The 18,916-nt window shown below is 45.0% G+C and overlaps 1 protein-coding gene across 1 annotated transcript in view; it reads left to right on the top strand.

The window, feature by feature from the left end:
• The window catches only part of LOC147699012 (importin subunit alpha-5), a 270,809-nt gene that overhangs the window by 195,319 nt on the left and 56,574 nt on the right, over positions 1–18,916 (top strand). Inside the window, exons 7-9 of the mRNA XM_086935614.1 lie at positions 1,428–1,516; positions 17,614–17,713; positions 18,070–18,233. Of these exons, the coding sequence (XP_086791740.1) occupies positions 1,428–1,516; positions 17,614–17,713; positions 18,070–18,233 (353 nt within the window). The remainder of the gene's footprint in view (positions 1–1,427; positions 1,517–17,613; positions 17,714–18,069; positions 18,234–18,916) is intronic.

The following is an 18,916-nucleotide window of genomic DNA, read 5'->3' as shown; positions in this document are numbered from 1 at the left end:
GCAGCTGGGGTTAGGGGGTTACATTGTGGGGTTCTCCACCTGAACCTGTCAACGCTCTGCCTTCAGGCGTCGAGATTGAGCGTAGATAGTCGACACCTTTTGACCTTCTGTCCAAAGTCTGCAATGTTATCTTGGCAGCTTGGTTTCCCTTCACTAAGACTATATACGCCCACTGTGGGAGCAAATTTGGGGCATGGTTTACAGACAAATAGGCTGACTCTTTATCTGCACACTTTTCCCAAGTTTTTAATTTTCCTTACCTTGTCCCAGCAGAGCTCTGCATTGGGCACGTAAGGGTTATTTGCTAACTCTGGCTTTCTGCGGCTGCTTTGCATTAAGCTCTGCTACGCATTGGCCAAGAAGCAACCCCTAGGAGGGCTTGTGTGCTCATTTCAACAGAGCACAGGCTGCGACCACTGCGTTAGTATGTGGAATTTCGGTCCTGGATATCTGATTGCAATGTGGGCTTTGTTGCACATGTTCCCCAAACACTACTGCCTAGACAGTCTGATCCGTCGAGATGGGCACTTTGCCCGTTCGGTCCTATAAGACTTTCTAGTCTAAATCAAGTTCGCAGACCCACCTCTGGGATGGTAGTGCTTGAGTATCACTTCTAAGGTAAGGCATCTGTGGCTAGTAGTCTTGATCAAATGAACACCTATCTTCGGTAACATCCCTATCTTTTTAGAGGCTCTATCTATCCACCGAGTTCATACATACATACACACCCACCCATCCTCTTCGTGAACAGATTTTTAGGTGCAGGGCTGTTCCTTTTTCAGGGGCCTAAGTTTCACACACCAGTAGTCAGTGTTCTTCTTTGTGGTTTGGCCCTCCTGGTGTGGAACGTTGCGAAAAGCAACGGACGTCCGTGCCCTAGGGTGGCTCCTGAATAGGCACTGCAGGTGTCCCTTCCAGCACAGATTGCGCCAAGCAAAGCCGAGCGACGCAACCTACCGGCCAAAGGGGTGCAACTGCTTTAAAAATAAAAAATGGTTCCATTCTGACGCCTGGGGATTATTGTAAGTTAAGGAATCTAGAGTTAGAAAGTCTTTACCAATTAAGACGTTACTGAAGGTAAGTAACTATTCTACCGTGTAATGTTCTCTAGAGTAGACATGGTGACGTTGCATTTTCTATAACTATTAAAAAGTGACCTTTTCTGATTTTTGCTCTTGCTCCTTGTCTTAAATTCCCATGAATTTAAGTAGGTAATGATGCGGCCTGCATGAGACTTGTCAGTACATTCAGTACTATTCAGTAGCCTCAGAGTGCCTTTGAAATGATGATACATTGCAGAACGTTTTTGAATAACTAGATTTTTATTCTCATGCTAGAGACTGATTCTTGCTTATTCCTGTTTATCTTGCCAAACTGGCATGTCGTTGCATTATCGTGTGTCGTGCTAATTCTCGTTCCTTTTCTAGGCAGTCTGGGCTCTTGGTAACATTGCTGGAGACAGCACTGTGTGCAGAGACTATGTATTAGACTGCAACATCCTGCCACCTTTATTACAGTAAGTGGAAACCTTTTATTTTTAGTAGTATGTACTGTCTGTGGAAGGGAATATATAGACACAGTATGCATTACTAGAAGAAAATTGATTAATGGGAACTGTGCTAGTTAATTTTAAGGTAGTTCTGTCCCGTTTTGTAATAGTTTTAAAATCTTTTCAAAGGTCTTCCTGAAAGATGTCCGAGTGCTTTTATTATTCGTTCCATGTGAGGAACCGGGTCTGTTATATGCTGTCGTCTTCCCGAAGGACTTACTTGGTCCGCGAAGATGGTGAGGGGATCCTAGTTGCAGGGTTGTCGTCCCACTAAGTCCTCCCCGGTCTGGCCAAAGTCTGGTGTCTCCAGTCTGGTTCAACTCTTTGCATCGGGTCTTGGTCCTCGTTGCTGCACGACGGGTGTGGTAGTGACTGGAAGACCTTTGGGTGCCATTTGCCCAGCAAGCTTCTTCAGCTGTTGTGTCCCTCTGCTGCGAACAGAAGGCCAGTCAGCTGGCCCTTGGAGTTTCTTGACTTGACTGGGCTCTGGAAACTGCTTCTCCTTGAGCAGGACCCGGCAAACGCAGGACCTCTCTTCACTACCCAGCAGGTGCAATCATAGTCAGTGTAGCCTTTCTTTGCTGGTCCCTCAATTCAGCTGGGCCATCCTCTTTCGGTCCTTCCAAGTCGGTCGAGGTCTGGGGGCGCCCTCTTTATGCTCGGAAAGTGCCCTCTCGACAGGATGCTTTTAGTGGCCAATGGGCTACCAGGTGCCCATCCACCTCGTTTCCGATTCTTGTGAAGCGTTGCATCAGGCTATGCACCATTCTGCCCACTCCCAAGATGGTGAGACCCTTCTCTGAGTTCAGAACTTCCTACCCCACTGTCATATGGTTATTACGTTTCTATATATTGTGTTAAGTTTGCATGTGCTTATTAAATGTTTAAACGCCATATTTTCTTTCTGCTTCGGTTTGCACACGACACCTAATTGTTATTACAGCTTTTAACCTAGACGAAAGATGTGATTTATTTGAGAATAATATATTATTGTACTGGTATCAGTCGTGCCTGGAACACTTGGTACAACTGTCTGCACACTGAGAACTGCACACTCTAACACAAGGTTGCTGCAGGCCTGATCCTCGCACTACGTTAGTCATAACACAAATAATGTTTGTGCCAACTTTGGGCTTTACGTGAGTTCAAGATACAGTTACAGGGAATGAGAAAATACACTTGATGCTGGACATGCTGAGAGCTGGTAGCTGTTGATGTGATCTCCTCCTACTGAGAATTTGAGGTATGGGTCCGCCCAGCTAAGAGCCCAGATGAGACCTTCTTAGATATAATATAATATGCTAATTAGGGTGCGCGAAATATAGGTGATACAGAATTCTATAGATTTTTGCATCATAATATGTTATCACCATTTGCTTACTATGGATTAGTGACTATGCTGCTGACTCTGATTTTTATAATATGTATGTTGATATTATACAAGATACTGCGTTTGAGAATGCTGCATTGAAAAATAAACATTTCAAACTAGCACGTGTTTTCATTGCCTCCCAGTTTCGGTTTGTAATGATAATATAACGAAAGTGTTCATGTGTTCCACGATACCTGAGGTATTCTAAGTTCATGTTCTGGATTGTCTAAGACATTGGGAAGTATATACTACTGATGCGATACTGTAGCTAGCTAGGTAAGGGGATTTCTGAAACATAGGTGAGTTGTGGGTCACCCTGGCTCACCCAGGTTCTAGATCTCTGTGCACAGTTCTGTGAGAGAACGGAAACCCTGCGACATGGCGCCCATACGTTGGTTGGCCTTATAACATGACACTCGAGTAGTATATCATTCAAACCTTAACGCCTACATTCCCGTTTCCGGAAAACGGCAGTGTCGGAAAAAACCTACCTATTTTTGAAATAGGTCCTTTTCAAGCTTGAATCTATCTAAAACGGTTTCTTTGAATTACTACCCAGTTGTGCTGCAAAGTATAATTTGTTTTTTCTAGTTCCTGTGCTAACATGGCTCAAGCCGTGGACATCCCGCAGCATAGTCGCATTGCGGTGCGTGACCATTTGCGGATGTATGATGTTCCTGTGGAAGGCTTGGCTGTGGTTCTGGTGGTGAGTGCGGAACATGCTTACCCATACGAATTGTTTTATTCGTGGGTGACATTTCCGCCGGTGGACGCTAATTCTGGTGTGTTCCACTCATACACTGCTTCAGATGTACCGGCTGCGTACGCTCCGTACAGAGCACTGGAGGTTCCTATTGACGCTTGGCAGCATGGAGTTTGGTTTGGTGGCGCCCTACCGCACGCTTTAACCGCTCCGAGGTTGGGTCCTTTGTCCATTCCGGGCACTCCTTGGCCCGCTTTGGCTGGATTTACTCCTCACCCTCAACGAGCCACTTGTAACGTGGCTGATCTGCGGCGGCTTCATGAAGTCGCGGTGGGAGTGATTAGAGCGCTTGTTCATTACATTGGCCGTAATGTTCAGGACGCGGCCCCTAGAGGCGCACAGCTTCGAGCAGAACATGCTGGTCTGAAAATCAACCCGGTCATGGTTAATTCCGTGATGGGTAAGAAGCCCCAGGAAAAGGACGATTTTCCGTTCTGGCTTGCTGAAAAATTCGGCCAGCTGGAAGCTGTGTTTCCCAATACGAGTCCTGGTGATAAACACCGGATTCTTACACTGAGTTTGCCGAAAGATCTGGCTCCTGACCTTGCTGACTGTGAGACCTGGGTAAAAACTTTTGCAGCGGTCTATTCGAGGTGCTATGGCTCCCCGTCTGTGACCAATCTGGGTGGGGTCCTTAAACGTGTTCAGGACGAACACGGACCGGAGGCGGCTGTTGAATTTGGCATGCGCCTGTGTGGCTCCTTTGATGTAGTTTGCAATCTGATCCTTGCGAATGTCAAGGGGGATGCAGTGAACTTTCAAGTTGCTAACGCATTAGCGTTGGTACGCGAAGCCGACCGACCCCGACAGTTAGCAAAGATTATTGTGAATGCTTACAAAATGGTGGGCCGCAATGCGAAGGGGGTTAAATCTTTTCCTGAAAAGGAGAAGAAACAGCCCCAGGGTCAGACATCGGAAACTAGTGGTCAACAAAAGTCCAAAAAACAGAATTGGCCTAAAAAGCAGAATCAGGGTAAGCAACAACAACAACAAACACAGGTTTCTGCTCCTGCGTCTCCATTGCCAGCGCAGTCGGAACGTGTTTATGATTTGCGCGACCGCGCGATGATTAAATCGCCTGAGAGGTTTCAGGCTTCTGACCAACGCTCTCCTCGTTCCTTTCAGGACTCATCGGCTCCGTCAACCGGTGGTGGTGGGGGCGGCAAGGGCCGGGGTGGCCAACAAGGACGTGGTCAGCCCCGCCCGCGTACCAGTGGAGATCAGCAGGAAGGCTCTACGCCCAAGAGACCACAGTTTGCCACGAAGAAAGTCGCTGCCCTGACCGCGCATCGTTATGCCGAAGATAGTGAGAACGCGGCTTCGGAATTTGACGTGGGCTCTGACCTTGCTAGACAGCGCAGCAGAGATTACCATAGTGAGAGAGGCCCTCCGTCCACTGTTGAAGGTGACAGCGACTGACATTTATGTTGTGATAGAAACAGCAGATACGCATGTTGCTCCCCCTGAACGACTTTTTGAAATTGTCCTGTTAATTGAAGGTGACATGCAGCGAACTGTAAAAGGGGTATTTTGGGAAAATCTCTCGTCTACGTATGACATTTTGCTTTCGGAGGCTGACTGGCCCCCACCTTTTGTTCTCGCAGCTCCGCGAGGGGAGGAGGTAATCCTACCCAGCTTCGCGCACACTGTGCCGAGGGTGGAGGCGCTGCATTTTGCAGAAGAGTGGGCTCTGGCGCTTGCGCCGTCTGTGTACCGCAATCAATGTGGCTGGGATAAATTGTCACCAAGCCATGAGATTCCTTTACGGTCACAGCCACAGCCTCAACCTCAATATCCCATACGGCGTGAAGCGAAAGCTTCAGTCGCAGCTATCCTTGAACAATTGGAATATCAAGGTGTAATTGAAACGTGTGTGTCACCGATGAATAACCCCCTTTTTACTGTGAACAAGCCGGACGGCTCATATCGTTTGGTTTTGGATTATAGGCATTTGAACTCGCATTGCTGTAACTGTGCAGTACAGAATACGCACGGCTCTGCGTTAGTGAATAGTCTTGAGCGTAAACGGTTCAAAACCACGCTTGACATTTCCAATGGTTTTTATGCACATAGATTAGACGGTCTAAGTTCCCAATGGACCAGTTTTACGTGCGCCGGTGTGCAAAAAATGTTTAAACGACTCCCAATGGGCTACAAGAACAGTCCTGGAGTTTTTTCCGCACGCATAGTCTCTCTTTTGGAGAGCTTCGATCCAGTTGCTTGTTCGTATGTGGATGACATTTATCTCACAGACGACTATCTTTGGGAGCATCTGTGTCGAGTAAATAGCATAATTTGTAACTTTGCTGACATGGGTTACAAATTTAACTTTGCAAAGTCGCACATTGCAGAGTACACGGTGTTGTTTCTAGGTTACGAGCTTAACCATGAAGGGAAGGGTTTAGCACCCCATTTCCTGGAGAAATGCGCACATTTGTGCTCTCCTACAACACTGAAAAAATTACAATCTCTTCTGGGCTTTCTGAATTTCGGGAGGACTTACATTCCGGAATATGCCCAGCGTATCAAGCCTTTGTATGCTTTGATACAACCAAATTTTTCCAAATCATGCTGGCTGCCTGAGCATTCGGCCATTCTGCAGTCTTTGCAGGCTGATTTGCTCGCTTCTGAATACTTACAGACTCGTGATAACCAGACCAACCTGGTGAAAAGAATTATCCCTGGGGCGGTGGGTTTCACGTACCTGACTTTTAATGAAGGAGATACAGTACCTATTGCTTACAAGTCACACTTGTACACTTCGGCTGAATTGCGTTTTTCCACTGTGGAGAAAGTTTTAACGGCTGTGCAGATGGCAATTCTTAAAGAACGTGCCCTGTCACAAGGAAAGCGCATGTTGGTTGTTACCCCGTGTCCTGCCTTAGAGGCGGTTACGAAAGCCAGTGTACCTAATTCCAAAGCTTTGCACCCTCGGTGGATTCAATGGGCTGCGTCCTTGACGTCCCAGGATGTCACGTTTATTTTTGACGCCACTTTACGGTCACAGGAGTATTTACAGTATGAATTTGTTCATCCTGCTCCATTAGCAATGCGGCCGTTGGAGGATTTCCATTGCATCATTTACACTGATGGTTCGGCGCAGGTTGCGCATGGCTCTAAACATGCCTACGTTTCCGCTTGCGCCATTGTGGTCGGTGCCATGGTGAACGATGAGTTTGAGTCTAGTGTCGTGCACACGCAGACACTTGGTGACTGCACCGCACAATTAGCAGAGCTTCGGGCTCTGATGCTTGCATTAGAATACGCGGATCCTAGTGTGACGACTTTGATCGTAAGTGATTCTTACTACTGTGTCCAGTCTTACAATGAGAACTTGTTCTTTTGGATTCAGAATGATTTTCATGACTCCAAAGGTAGCACAATAAAACATAAAACGATCTGGGTCCGAGTGGCGGAACTTAAAGAGAAGCTGCCACTTGTGTTTGTGATTCATACTCTCGGTCATCAGCGCGTGGGGGTCCAAGCTGTTGGCAACTCGCTTGCTGATGAAGCAGCGAAGTCAGCGGTATCAAAATACTTAGTTGCAGCAGTCACGAGGTCCAAAAGCAAAATAGATGATGACATCTTGGCAGCTATAGCTGCAACGGAGAAGGGAGGTAAATATCCTGCGGGATTCCCTTCTAAATACACATACCACTTAAGTCCCGATAAGGTTCCTTATGTGAAAATCCCTGAAGTTGGCGAGCGTTTGGTTCCCAACTTGGATCGCAGAGCTGCTTTGATTACAGCGGCACATGAAGGTGTGGCACTGGGGTGTGGCTACCTCAGGCTACGTGCCACTAGGTAAACCGGTTTGGCATCCAGTTTCCCCACTCTGCTTCTTGCGTCAGCCAGTCTACCTCTACAGCGGGGCAGCCCTCCCTCCTGGTACTACACATCAGCCCTTTAACGGTTGCTTCACCTTTCAAGTCTGCCTTTTTGGGGCCGTGCCCAAGTGGCTTGCTGCAGGAGGGAGATGACGACTCCCTGGCCTGCAATCCCTCATTGTGCGCCTTCCTGAGAGTCGTTGCCATGTCTTTCCACCAGGGCAGAAAGCTATCTCTAGGATTAGGGTTGATGTGTGTTCGGGAAGTCACAGGAGTTTTAAAGACAAAGTGGCAACTTTGCTAAAGCTGCTCACTGAAACAAGTTACATTAATTTCGACTTGAGATAAGTCGGGCTTAATGTAACAAGTTGTTTGATAATTTGGCGTGCCCACTTTGGTCTCACAGTTCATGAGTTAGCAAAGCTGAGGGATCGGAGTGTAACCCTGTACTTGCCACTTGGGCGACCAAGTCTATCCACAGTAAAACAATAGTTTTGTGGGTTTTACTGGCTGTACGTGTCCTATGTCACACCCTGCCTTTTAGATTCGCTAGGCCCGCCTTAGGGGTGACTTACACACGTCTAGGGAAGCAGTGGCTTTGCCTTTGCTGTTAAAGGCAAAGTCAGGCTAGCAGTGAGTGTCTGCTCTCCCAGCCTGCAGTGGCGGACTGCGGGGCTCGTTTTACTTTGGGGACCTCCAGGGTGGTACACCCAGTGCTGAGAGTCCTGGGGTGCCTCTCTAATTTACATGCCTTGGTTACCAGGGTACCATTTACTAGGGACTTACAGGTAAGTTAGCCATTTCCCGTTGGGTACAGCCAATTCAGCATAAACTTTGTCAGGGCACTGGCAACGAGGTCTGGTTAGCAATCTCAGTTGAGAGACCAGCTGCATCAGCCGAAAAACTTGGGGGTGACCATACAGAAAGAGGTATTTCCTTCTAATTGACTACTAGTGAGTTATTTTCTCAACAGCGGTGCTACATACACTTATCTGTAGCTTGTGGCCAGGTGTAAACCTGGTAGAGCAGGTTCGTAGCATTGTGAGACATTTACTGCTACTACCTATCCACCAATTATGTGTTATCGAGTTTTAATGTTTTGAAATCCAGTATTCCTTTTGAGACTCCTCCCTGTCACTGGCAATTGTTAGGTTACCGCTGGGTAGGGCCATTCCTTTGTTTCAGCCTAACATCTCTCCCGCTTTAGCCACTCCCACTCCCACCCCGCCCCCTCCAGCCAGGAAGGCTCCAATCACAGTTAGTCTCTTTTTTGATGGAGTGTCAAATGTTGCTGAAAAGGTCTGCAGGGTTTGGTTTTAACACCTGGGGTGCATTCAAGGGGGCGCAAACAGGATGCCAAAACCGTTCTTGGGAATTCACTGTCTGGTTGCTGGAAAGCCCTGCTTTGTTCTTTTTGAAGTCTGTCTCTGAGTTTATTTGCGGCACAGTGCTTCAAACTCAATTTTAGTGTTAAATGTGGGAGGACACTGCTATTACCCTAGAGTATGTGTGAGCATGTGTGTTTGTACATAGAATCATGGATGGGTGTGTGTATCAAAATGAGTGAGTAAGTATAAGTGAGTCAGAGTGAGTGATAGTGTGAATGATTGATTCAGGGTGAGACTGAGTGCAAGAGAGTAGGTGAAAATTAATGAGTGCAAGTGAGTGCTAATTATAGAATAAGAGTGAATAAGTGAATGTCAGCGAGCATGTTATGCTTGCAGATCTGCTGTTGGCCCTGGCATGCTTCTTGGCTTATAGAAACACCCTTGACAGAATGTTGGTACTGGAATACTGGAGGCAATACCTGCATATTCAATACCCTTGTCAAAATGCTGATTCTGGCACACAGTAGGTAAAAAAAAAGCCAGTGCTGGCGTACCAGGGGAAATTATTGGCATAGGTGTGGCACCTGTGGCAAATTGTTGGTGAAGGCCCATTGAAGCAAATTCTTGGCATCAGACAGCTGTGACAAGGTCATGGAGCCATCTATGACAAAATGTGGTCCTTGAAATATTAGACATAACCTTTGACATAAAGGACCTCCATAGTGCAAGAGAAGAAGTATTGGGAAAATTCAGGCATATAGTATGTAATGTTTAGGCGAAAGGTGCCATCATGACAAAATGTTGGTCCTAGCAATGGAGGTAATTTATTTTTTCCAAATGGGGGACCCATAGGACATTTTATAAACCTAATTGAATTCCTAGGCCTGTCAGATTTCAGTAGCTTGGCAAACTATGAAAGTACTTCGCTATTTAATGAGTTCCCTTTTTAGAGCCTATGGCTTTGTAGCAAATTTATGTGAAAATTGTGTACTAAAATGAATAAGTAACGCCCATTTTTTCCGAAAGATTTCTCAGGGGAGAGAAACACCCACCCTGTTCTTCCCTAGAAGAATATATAATATGCAATTATGTAGCTTCAGCATTGTTAATTATTGTGATGTCATCAGGATTAAAGGTTATGTGACATTACTTCTTGGGACGATGCAGGGTCATATAATTTCACTTCCAGTGACATCATTAAGATAAGCGGGTATATGATATTAGTTCTGCTACCCCTGGTATTTTGGTGAATCAACGTCCATGGAAATGGCATATTGTAAAGGACTTATATCACAGCGATTCTTCGTTTTTGGGAATGCAGAGACGGGTTTGCTCAGGAGATCGTTTCGGGAAAACCGTACACAATTTAACAATTAAGTTCTGCAAAGTATCCTTCATGACTGGGGCTTTCTTCAGTTGTTCAGATGCAGGAATTCAGGAATGCCCAGACTTAACCTCCACGTACTATGAACCGGGGATGATGGGAAATACCCTTTTGATACACATCAAGGAGGTCAGTTTACACTTAAGTCAGAACTAGGTGTTTGTGAGGTGTCGAGTGCTCAAACAAAATTTATATGCATATTCATGCAACCGGCTTTTCGCCCACTGTGCTTTCAATGGTGGTGGAAAAACACCCTACTCCCCTGGTACAATTCGAAGATCGGTGAACATATACTATAAATTTGAAGCACACGCCATTCCATTCCAGTTGTGTTGTGTTGTGTAACAAACTGAATTATTGATGAACATAGGAGATTTCTTTTCTTTTGTTCAGTGTTAGATTTATTTTTTCTTTCAGATGACCTTCTTTTACCCAACACTTGTTTCGTCGTTTGATGGGAGATACCCCTACGACTTCATCAGGGCTAAAAGTAATACAAATACCACCATTTGTTTCATGATATTTTGACACAAGATACATCTATAATTGATTACAGTGCGTGCTCACTAATAGACCAAGAATTGGAGCTCCCTTGCTTTCGGTGTGCATTTTGGTTATCGTGGAAATCCCTGTCACAAACATATCTAGAAGTTGATGTAACTGTTAAATTGTAAAGCCAGTGCTAAGTATCGCACAGAATCTAGTGCAGGGTGGCTGCATGAACATGTACATTGTTTGAAACTCAGGCACGTGAGCGGAGGTACTGACTCGAGTGTCGGGCATGTGTTCAAACGTGGATTATGCTAATAATTTTTCCTTAACCCCCAGGAATTTGCTATAAGGGACAGATGTCTTTGTCCAGTACCAACGTGGTACATCAACGTCTAGATATGTTTGTGACAGGGATTTCCACAATATATAACGATAACCAAAATGCACACCTAACAATTCTGTTTGTTACACAACACAACTGTCATTGAGTGGTGTGCGCTTCGAATGTATAGTACCCACTTTACATTTTATCTGATCCTTACAGTGCTGATGAAGCAGTTCCACTGTAAGGTCAGAATAACCCTGACCGCTCTGGAGTAGCCATGCCAGTTGTGGATTACAGATCTTCTGCTCCACAGAGGAGGCTGCCATGCAGGCTGGATCTGGTTCTTAAGTTTGGAGTCCGGATCATACATCCCAACCTTTCATCAGTTTAACTTGGAAAGAGGACGTGGCCTAACTGTTAGGGCAGTCGACCTCAAATCTGCGAAACCGGGTTAGAGTCTGCAACAACGCTCCACATCCTGTGATTCTGGGCATATCACTTAATCTCCTCGTGCCTAACAAAAAACAAATTAATGTGTCAGTCTCTAACGAAACTGGTGCTCATGTAAACAGATCTGATAGTCGATACCTTCTGGTCTAGTTTGCGCTATATAAAACACTCTCCAAAAAAACGAAATTGACTGGTTCCTGAACTCATACAATACAGACTGCGAGGCAAAGTGCCTTTCCACCAAAACATCATACGCTTTCAAATGGAAGACTTATGCATCTGGCTCATCACAAACAAATATTACCCTTCCAGGTGTGCAGAACTTGTACTTCTGCAGGTAGTGAGATCTCGTTTGCTCCTTTATTCAATTAAGGTACACCTTCTGGCAGTTATTGCCCATAGGAACGCTCCTTCGCAAACCTTTCTGCAGCATACCAGTGATGAAAGAATTCTTACAAGGTATTAGAGGGTCCTCCCCCTCTCTATTAAGCTACCTTAACATCTGTCTATATATATATTTATATATATATATTTATATATATATTTATTTCTGCCCCTTATGACTAAGGCTGCTTTCAAAATAATTATAACTTTATCTTATAGTTTCAGTGCGATAGTGGCTTTATGCGCACAGGAGCCCTTCACTGTCCATAAAAACAGAGTGGTCATAAGCACTCATCCGACTATTCTACTTAAGACTGTTTCGGATTTCCATGTCACTCAAACCATTTATTTGTTCATTTTCTTTCCTAATATGTCACTTCCAGTGGGAAGGGCCATCCATACTCCTTTTGTGTTGAGAGGGTTGAAGTTCTGTTTGGACAAAACGAAAAATGTTAGGCAGACATCTACATGACACTTTTGTTTTGATTTGGAGTCCATGCTGGATGCCCTGATGGGATGGGCTTCCTTGAGGAATCTTTTTGAGGAAATCATTTGTTCATCTGCGTTGTGTATGTTGGATGGGCTTGCTCTATTCCGTGCTTCGGACTAATTGTTTTATTTTTCTTGGAGGAGAAAAAAAGTTACTCATAATCTAAGCTCTCCACTAGAGTAATCCTCATCAAAGTATTTAGAAACCTTCCTTGCAAAAATGAACATGAAATATTTATCTTCTGCCCTGAATACTTACTTTTTTACCATAAAAATTAGTCCGTTTTTCAGCCTATATGTATGACGGCCTATGTGCGAACATTGCCCTGTTTTTCCTTCCTTCAATTAAAAAAAAGAAAAGCTTGTGGTCGATGTTTTTAATGACGTTCTTTTTATTCAAGGTTTGTGTATACAATTACAGTTGGAATCACGTTCAAGCATACATGCATTACGATTTATGAATTACAATTCCCTGTGCAATGTCCATTATTCTAGCGTATCGTGTTTGGCAGAGTCTGCATGTGACAAATCATACTTAGGAAATTCGTTTAGCATACAGTGTTGCTTAAAGGTCCCCACAGGATCCTGTTGACTTCCTGTAAGCTCTTGTACATTCCGCTCTGGTGAGCATAAAATGTACCATGCGAGCTGGGGGGGGTCCAAGGGGTAGATCAGGGTAAGGGAGGGTCCTAGGTCGCGCAATTTAGCTGTGCGTCCTTGTGTAGGGTCTCACTGGCTCTGCGTGGTTGGGAGGGGAACTAAGCAGAGCGACACCTCTATCGTTGGAGCATAGAGGAAGCAGCTATATCAATCGTATGTGCACTTGCGTATTGTTGTAGGGGGGCCCCAGATGTCTCTGGGTCTGGTTTGAGTAGGCATCAAGTCCCAGAGTGCAGCTAACTGTTACTGACACAACGCCGCATCTCTGAGCCACATTGTTTTCTTGGGGGCCTGGTTCCTGTCCCATATCATGGCGATGCGTCTTTTGGCGAGCAGCAGTAACATCGCTCAAAGCCGTCTATCACCTGTTAGAATGTTCTTCACGTACCCTAATAGTGCCGTCAGTAGCGATCTGTCTATGGGTGTGTCTGACATCTCATCTATTGCGTCAAATACTGTCCCCTATTATGTGTGAATCTGGAGGCATTCCCATGCTAGGTGCAGGAAGGTTGCATCAGAAACCCTACATCTCTGGCAGCGCGCATCTGATGCCAATCCTAGTCGCATAAGCCTTGCGGGGGTTATATATGTGCCATGTAGGAAATTCAAATGTAGAAGACGCAGTCGGTAATTCGGGGAGAGGGTGCGCGCATATGCGCAGCTGTAGGTATATTGTTCCTTCGTGATAGCAGTTTCCCATTCCTGGCGGGTTCGGGTTTTGCATAGCGGGGCAGTGTTTTGCATGTCTGTATAGAGGCACATGATCAGCTTATGTGAGGATGTTTTTTTTTTTTTTTTTTTAAACACTCCATAGTCTGGAAAGTGTTTGGTGCCTTGGGAAAGGATGGGTGGTAAGCATGCAGCGCTGCTAGTAGCTGGAAAAATGTCATGCGGTCTAACACTGTAAGCTCCTGCCCCTCTCCCTCCTGGATGTGGATGTTGTTTATAGTCCCATTTTATTTAGGGAGAGATCCCTTGAATGGACCATGCAGTTCAAATATTTTGACTTTGAGGATTTTCCTGGCATCTATCTAGGATTACCGAGAAGTAACCTTTTCTGGCACAGATCTCAGTCTTAAACAGATTATAATCCATGTGTTCCTACAGCAATTAAAGGTACTCATGAGCAACCATTAAACCTGCCATCCAAACTTTTGACATTGGGGACCGATGTATAATCCCACTATTTTCTCAGTTGGGTACAGTGATTACCATGTAGAAAGGTTCTGAAAAGAACATGACACCATCTCGTATTCTAGCGGGGATATTGTTCCAGATCCTCGGCGAATAGCAGGAAAAGGCCTCTTGTCTTGTTTTGTCTTTTTTACACTTCTTAATGTGCAGTCTGATGGTGTCTTGGCTGCGAGTGTGCCGAGAACCACTAGAGATGGTGAGTTTGTCTGCAAGATAAGTGGCGGTGCTGGTTGTGATGACTTTGTAAATGATGCAGCAGGTTTTGAAGTTTGTTCGGGCTAGCAAAGGGTAGCCAGTGTTCCATCAGGTTGGGAGTTTGTGGTGCTATTTCTTCAGGACCGGAATGACGTGCTGCAGTCTGGTAGGCCATGGAATAGGATTCAGAAAAGGGGGTGGTGATGAACAGAGTGTCTGAATTAAGCAGACCACTCTTACCCAGTCCAAAGATCAGGGCTTGATCCATCACCGTTATTTATCTCACTGCACCATCCCAGCTCAGAACCTGGCTATATGCAAATCAGTCTGTCCCTGGCCCAGTGCATTATGGGAACAGGGCAGACTAAACTACCAAGCCAATTTTTCACCAGAAAGGAGACAAGCTATCGGGGACCGGTTTCTGGCATTTCAGCCGTCTTCGGCCCGGCTTGCTTGAATCCTGATGGTGCAGTGAGAAAGGGACTCATGTCTGAGTATACCCTGCCACACCTATAGTGGCCAAAAACGATTCAGAAAAGGGGCTGGTGATGAACAGAGTGTCTGAATTAAGCAGACCACTCTTACCCAGTCCAAAGATCAGGGCTTGATCCATCACCGTTATTTATCTCACTGCACCATCCCAGCTCAGAACCTGGCTATATGCAAATCAGTCTGTCCCTGGCCCAGTGCATCATGGGAACAGGGCAGACTAAACTACCAAGCCAATTCTTCACCAGAAAGGAGACAAGCTATCGGGGACCGGTTTCTGGCATTTCAGCCGTCTTCGGCCCGGCTTGCTTGAATCCTGATGGTGCAGTGAGAAAGGGACTCATGTCTGAGTATACCCTGCCACCCTAAGCGTGGAAGGGTATACTCAGATGTGAGTCCCTTGCTCATTGCACCATCAGGATTCAAGCAAACCGGGCCGAAGACGGCTGTAATGCCAGAAACCTGTCCCCGGGAGCTTGTTTCCTTCCCAGTGTAAGAATTGGCTTTTGTAGTTTGGTTTGCCCTGTTCCCATCATGCACTGGGACAGGAACAGACTAATTTGCATACAGCCAGGTTCTGAAACTGGGATGGTGCAGTGAGCTAAAAAACGATGTTGGGTCTAGCCCTGATCTCTTGACTGGGTGAGTGTTTTCTGCTTAATTCAGAGACTCTGTCCCTCACCACCCCTTGTTGTAAATATTTTTGTCCACCCTAAGCGTGGAAGGGTATACTCAGATGTGAGTCCCTTGCTCATTGCACCATCAGGATTCAAGCAAACCGGGCCGAAGACGGCTGTAATGCCAGAAACCGGTCCCCGGGAGCTTGTTTCCTTCCCAGTGTAAGAATTGGCTTTGGTAGTTTGGTTTGCCCTGTTCCCATCATGCACGGGGACAGGAACAGACTAATTTGCATACAGCCAGGTTCTGAAACTGGGATGGTGCAGTGAGCTAAAAAACGGTGTTGGATCTAGCCCTGATCTCTTGACTGGGTGAGAGTTTTCTGCTTAATTCAGAGACTCTATCCCTCACCACCCCTTGTTGTAAATATTTTAGGCCATGGAATAGGGCATTACCACCATCCAAATGCAAGAGTGCACTGGCTTGAACAGCAGCTCGAAGGCTAGTTTCTGTAAGAAACTGACTTTCTTTAGAAGAGTAAGTTATTACCTGGCCTTCTTTGTGTTTTGGGGGATTTGTTCTTGAAGGAGAGGTTAGTGTTCAGGGTGAATATGAGTAATTTCACATTTGGGAAGTGTTTGGTTTGAAACTGTCAAGGTTTGTCATTGTGCCAGGTTTGTACTGGATCTTGTTTTGTTCTTGGCAAATTCTTTCTTGGTTTGGTTGAGCTTTAGGTAGGTGCTGGACTTGCAGGTCTGGTTGTTGTTCTTTCACTGTTTGAATGCCTGAAGCAGAGCAGACTTTTAAGTAGAGTTGTGTGTCATTGGCATATTGGGGACTCTTGTTGCCATTATCAGAGTAGAGCACTAAGCGGCTCCATGTAGAGGATGTGGATGACAGGAGACAATATGGAACCCTGGGATACTTCATATGTTATTGGTGTATTTTGTGACCTGGAGGTGTCCATGTCAACAAACTGGTCAGTTGGAATGGTAGGAGGAGAACCAGTAAAGGACATAGCCAGTGAATCCCATTTATGACGCTAGGGTGTGTATGAGGGTGGGATGGCCTACTGTGTCGAAAGCAGCTGAGCGGTCCAGCCATATCTGGAAGCAGGGGGCCAAGAGGGGCATAGTCTATAATGTATAAAAAGGCTTTTTCCGTGCTGCAGCGTGAATCGGAAGCCACACTGGTAGTCACACAAGCTTGTTAGCTTTAATGTGAGTGGAGTTGAACATGTACAGCTTTTTCAATGATCTTACCACTGTATGGGAGGCGATTGATGGGATGGTGGTTGACAAGGTCATTCAGGTGTAGTGTATTGTAGTATCCTCAGTAGGACTGCCATTGCTTCCAGTCCCATGGGAAACCTAAAGTCTTAACCACCACTACAGCCCTGACTCCAGTATATCTTTATCATCAGGAAGTCCTAAAGGAGCGGAAGACATGTATCTTTCGTTTCATATCCTCATACATAGTCATCACTAATTGCTTTGCCAAATTTCTGAATCTGGACACTTGTATAATGTTTTTAGTTAGAATTTTTAGTTGAAACAATCACACTTGATCATATTAACACTCCACAGGGGTACAGTAATGCCTCCTTCCATTAGTATCTTAATTACTGACCGTAGCTTGATATCATTGTTCCTTTACGTTTTGTTTAATGTGCTGCATGTTGACCGCAAGGATCCTAAATTGAGTGATTTAGCCATTTTGATGTTCCTACCTCCAGTAATCTGTATGCTATTGGTGATTGCTCCATGGTATTTCCCCCTTACTCAGTTCAGGAGCTTAGAACCTTCCAGAGCTGCATGTAAATAACGCTTGGGGGTTGTCTAGCTTATATTCCTCCTGCATCTGCAAAATTGAGAACACAACCCTAGAGGTCCACACATCTACAGAGTGGATATTTCAATATCTCAACAATATTTGCCCCTTTCTTAACCCCTTTACCCCCAAACAAACCACCCTCTTGATGCGTCCCAAGAATACTGGCATTAATATATTAAATTAACTTGAAAAACCTTTATTAGATCTAAATTTGTTGTTGTAGTCTGTTTTCATTGGTGAATGCCTTGTTTTTGCTGTTAGGTTGCTTTCAAAGCAGAATCGCCTCACAATGACCAGAAATGCAGTGTGGGCTCTATCGAACCTGTGCCGCGGGAAAAACCCTCCTCCTGAGTTCCCGAAGGTAATGCATAAATGCAGAGTTTTTCTGATTGTGAACACACTAGGAATGTAAAGCAGTTTAATGGTTTTGATGGTGTCTTAGAATGGCTGTCAGCCAGTGTGAATGAGCAAGGGATGCGGTGATATCTGTGATTGAATACTTATTTGCATGTACATGATTTCTCAGATTGATCTGCGTGCAAAGAGTGCCCATAAATAATGCTCAGACTGTGCAAGGTTGTCAGGCAGCCGGTTAGTTATGGAGTAAACTATAGATGTTAAGTAAATAAGGGAGGAGAATCTATTCAGCTTGAGATACAAGAGTTAAAAATAAATATTTTATGTCTAATTCTTGAGCTAAATGATTTTCCTTTCTAGGTCTCTCCCTCTCTTGCTGTGCTGTCCTGGCTCCTCTTTGTGAATGACACAGATGTTCTGGCAGATGCCTGCTGGGCATTATCGTATTTGTCCGATGGACCAAATGACAAAATCCAGGCGGTGATTGACGCAGGAGTGTGCAGGAGATTAGTGGAACTTTTAATGTAAGATGGGCTTTATTCTCAGTTATTATAACTTTTAAGTTTATTGATTTAAATTTTCTAGAATTGAACGTCTTGAAATCTGGCATTTGAGAAGTTCTTCATTCAGAAAAAACTTTTAATGAGGTTCAAATGCTAACACACTCTGTCAACTCAGCTTGCTTCAAAAGAGCTTGTTTAATACTTAAATTCCGGCAATCGTCAAGACTACTCAGTCAGTCATACACAGTGGTTTTATTCCACAACTCCGTGTTCGTCAACAACACCTTTAATTTTGAGGTTAATTAGATGTGAGCGATCCTTATCAGATGTTTACCACTGGTTAGAACGGATATGTATTCAAGGAGAATTTCAAAAGCTTCCAATACTATAGGTCCGTATTTAATTCGCCTACCCTCCTAAACAAGGACATCATATTGTTCTCTGCGTTGCCTACTGTAGCGGCTGAAATACCTTGCCCCATTAGTTTTTTCCACCTGAGTCATCTTTGCCATTTGTCATGTTATTCCCACATGGGCTCCCTGAGGACTCCGAGGAATTGTGTGTTTGTCCCCTTCTTATTTGCTAAAAAGGATGGTCTCCTCCCTGATCACCCATTCTGAGTCTCCAACTCCCCTTTCAGTTTTTCTTGGCCTTTTCCCAAAGTTGGCCTTACTGATCAGAGCTGCAGAATTGTATTCATCCAC

This window comes from Lissotriton vulgaris, chromosome 8 (genome assembly GCF_964263255.1).
Source record: "Lissotriton vulgaris chromosome 8, aLisVul1.2, whole genome shotgun sequence".
Classification (NCBI taxonomy): Eukaryota; Metazoa; Chordata; class Amphibia; order Caudata; family Salamandridae; genus Lissotriton; species Lissotriton vulgaris.
This window is presented reverse-complemented; position numbering and strand designations above follow the sequence as displayed.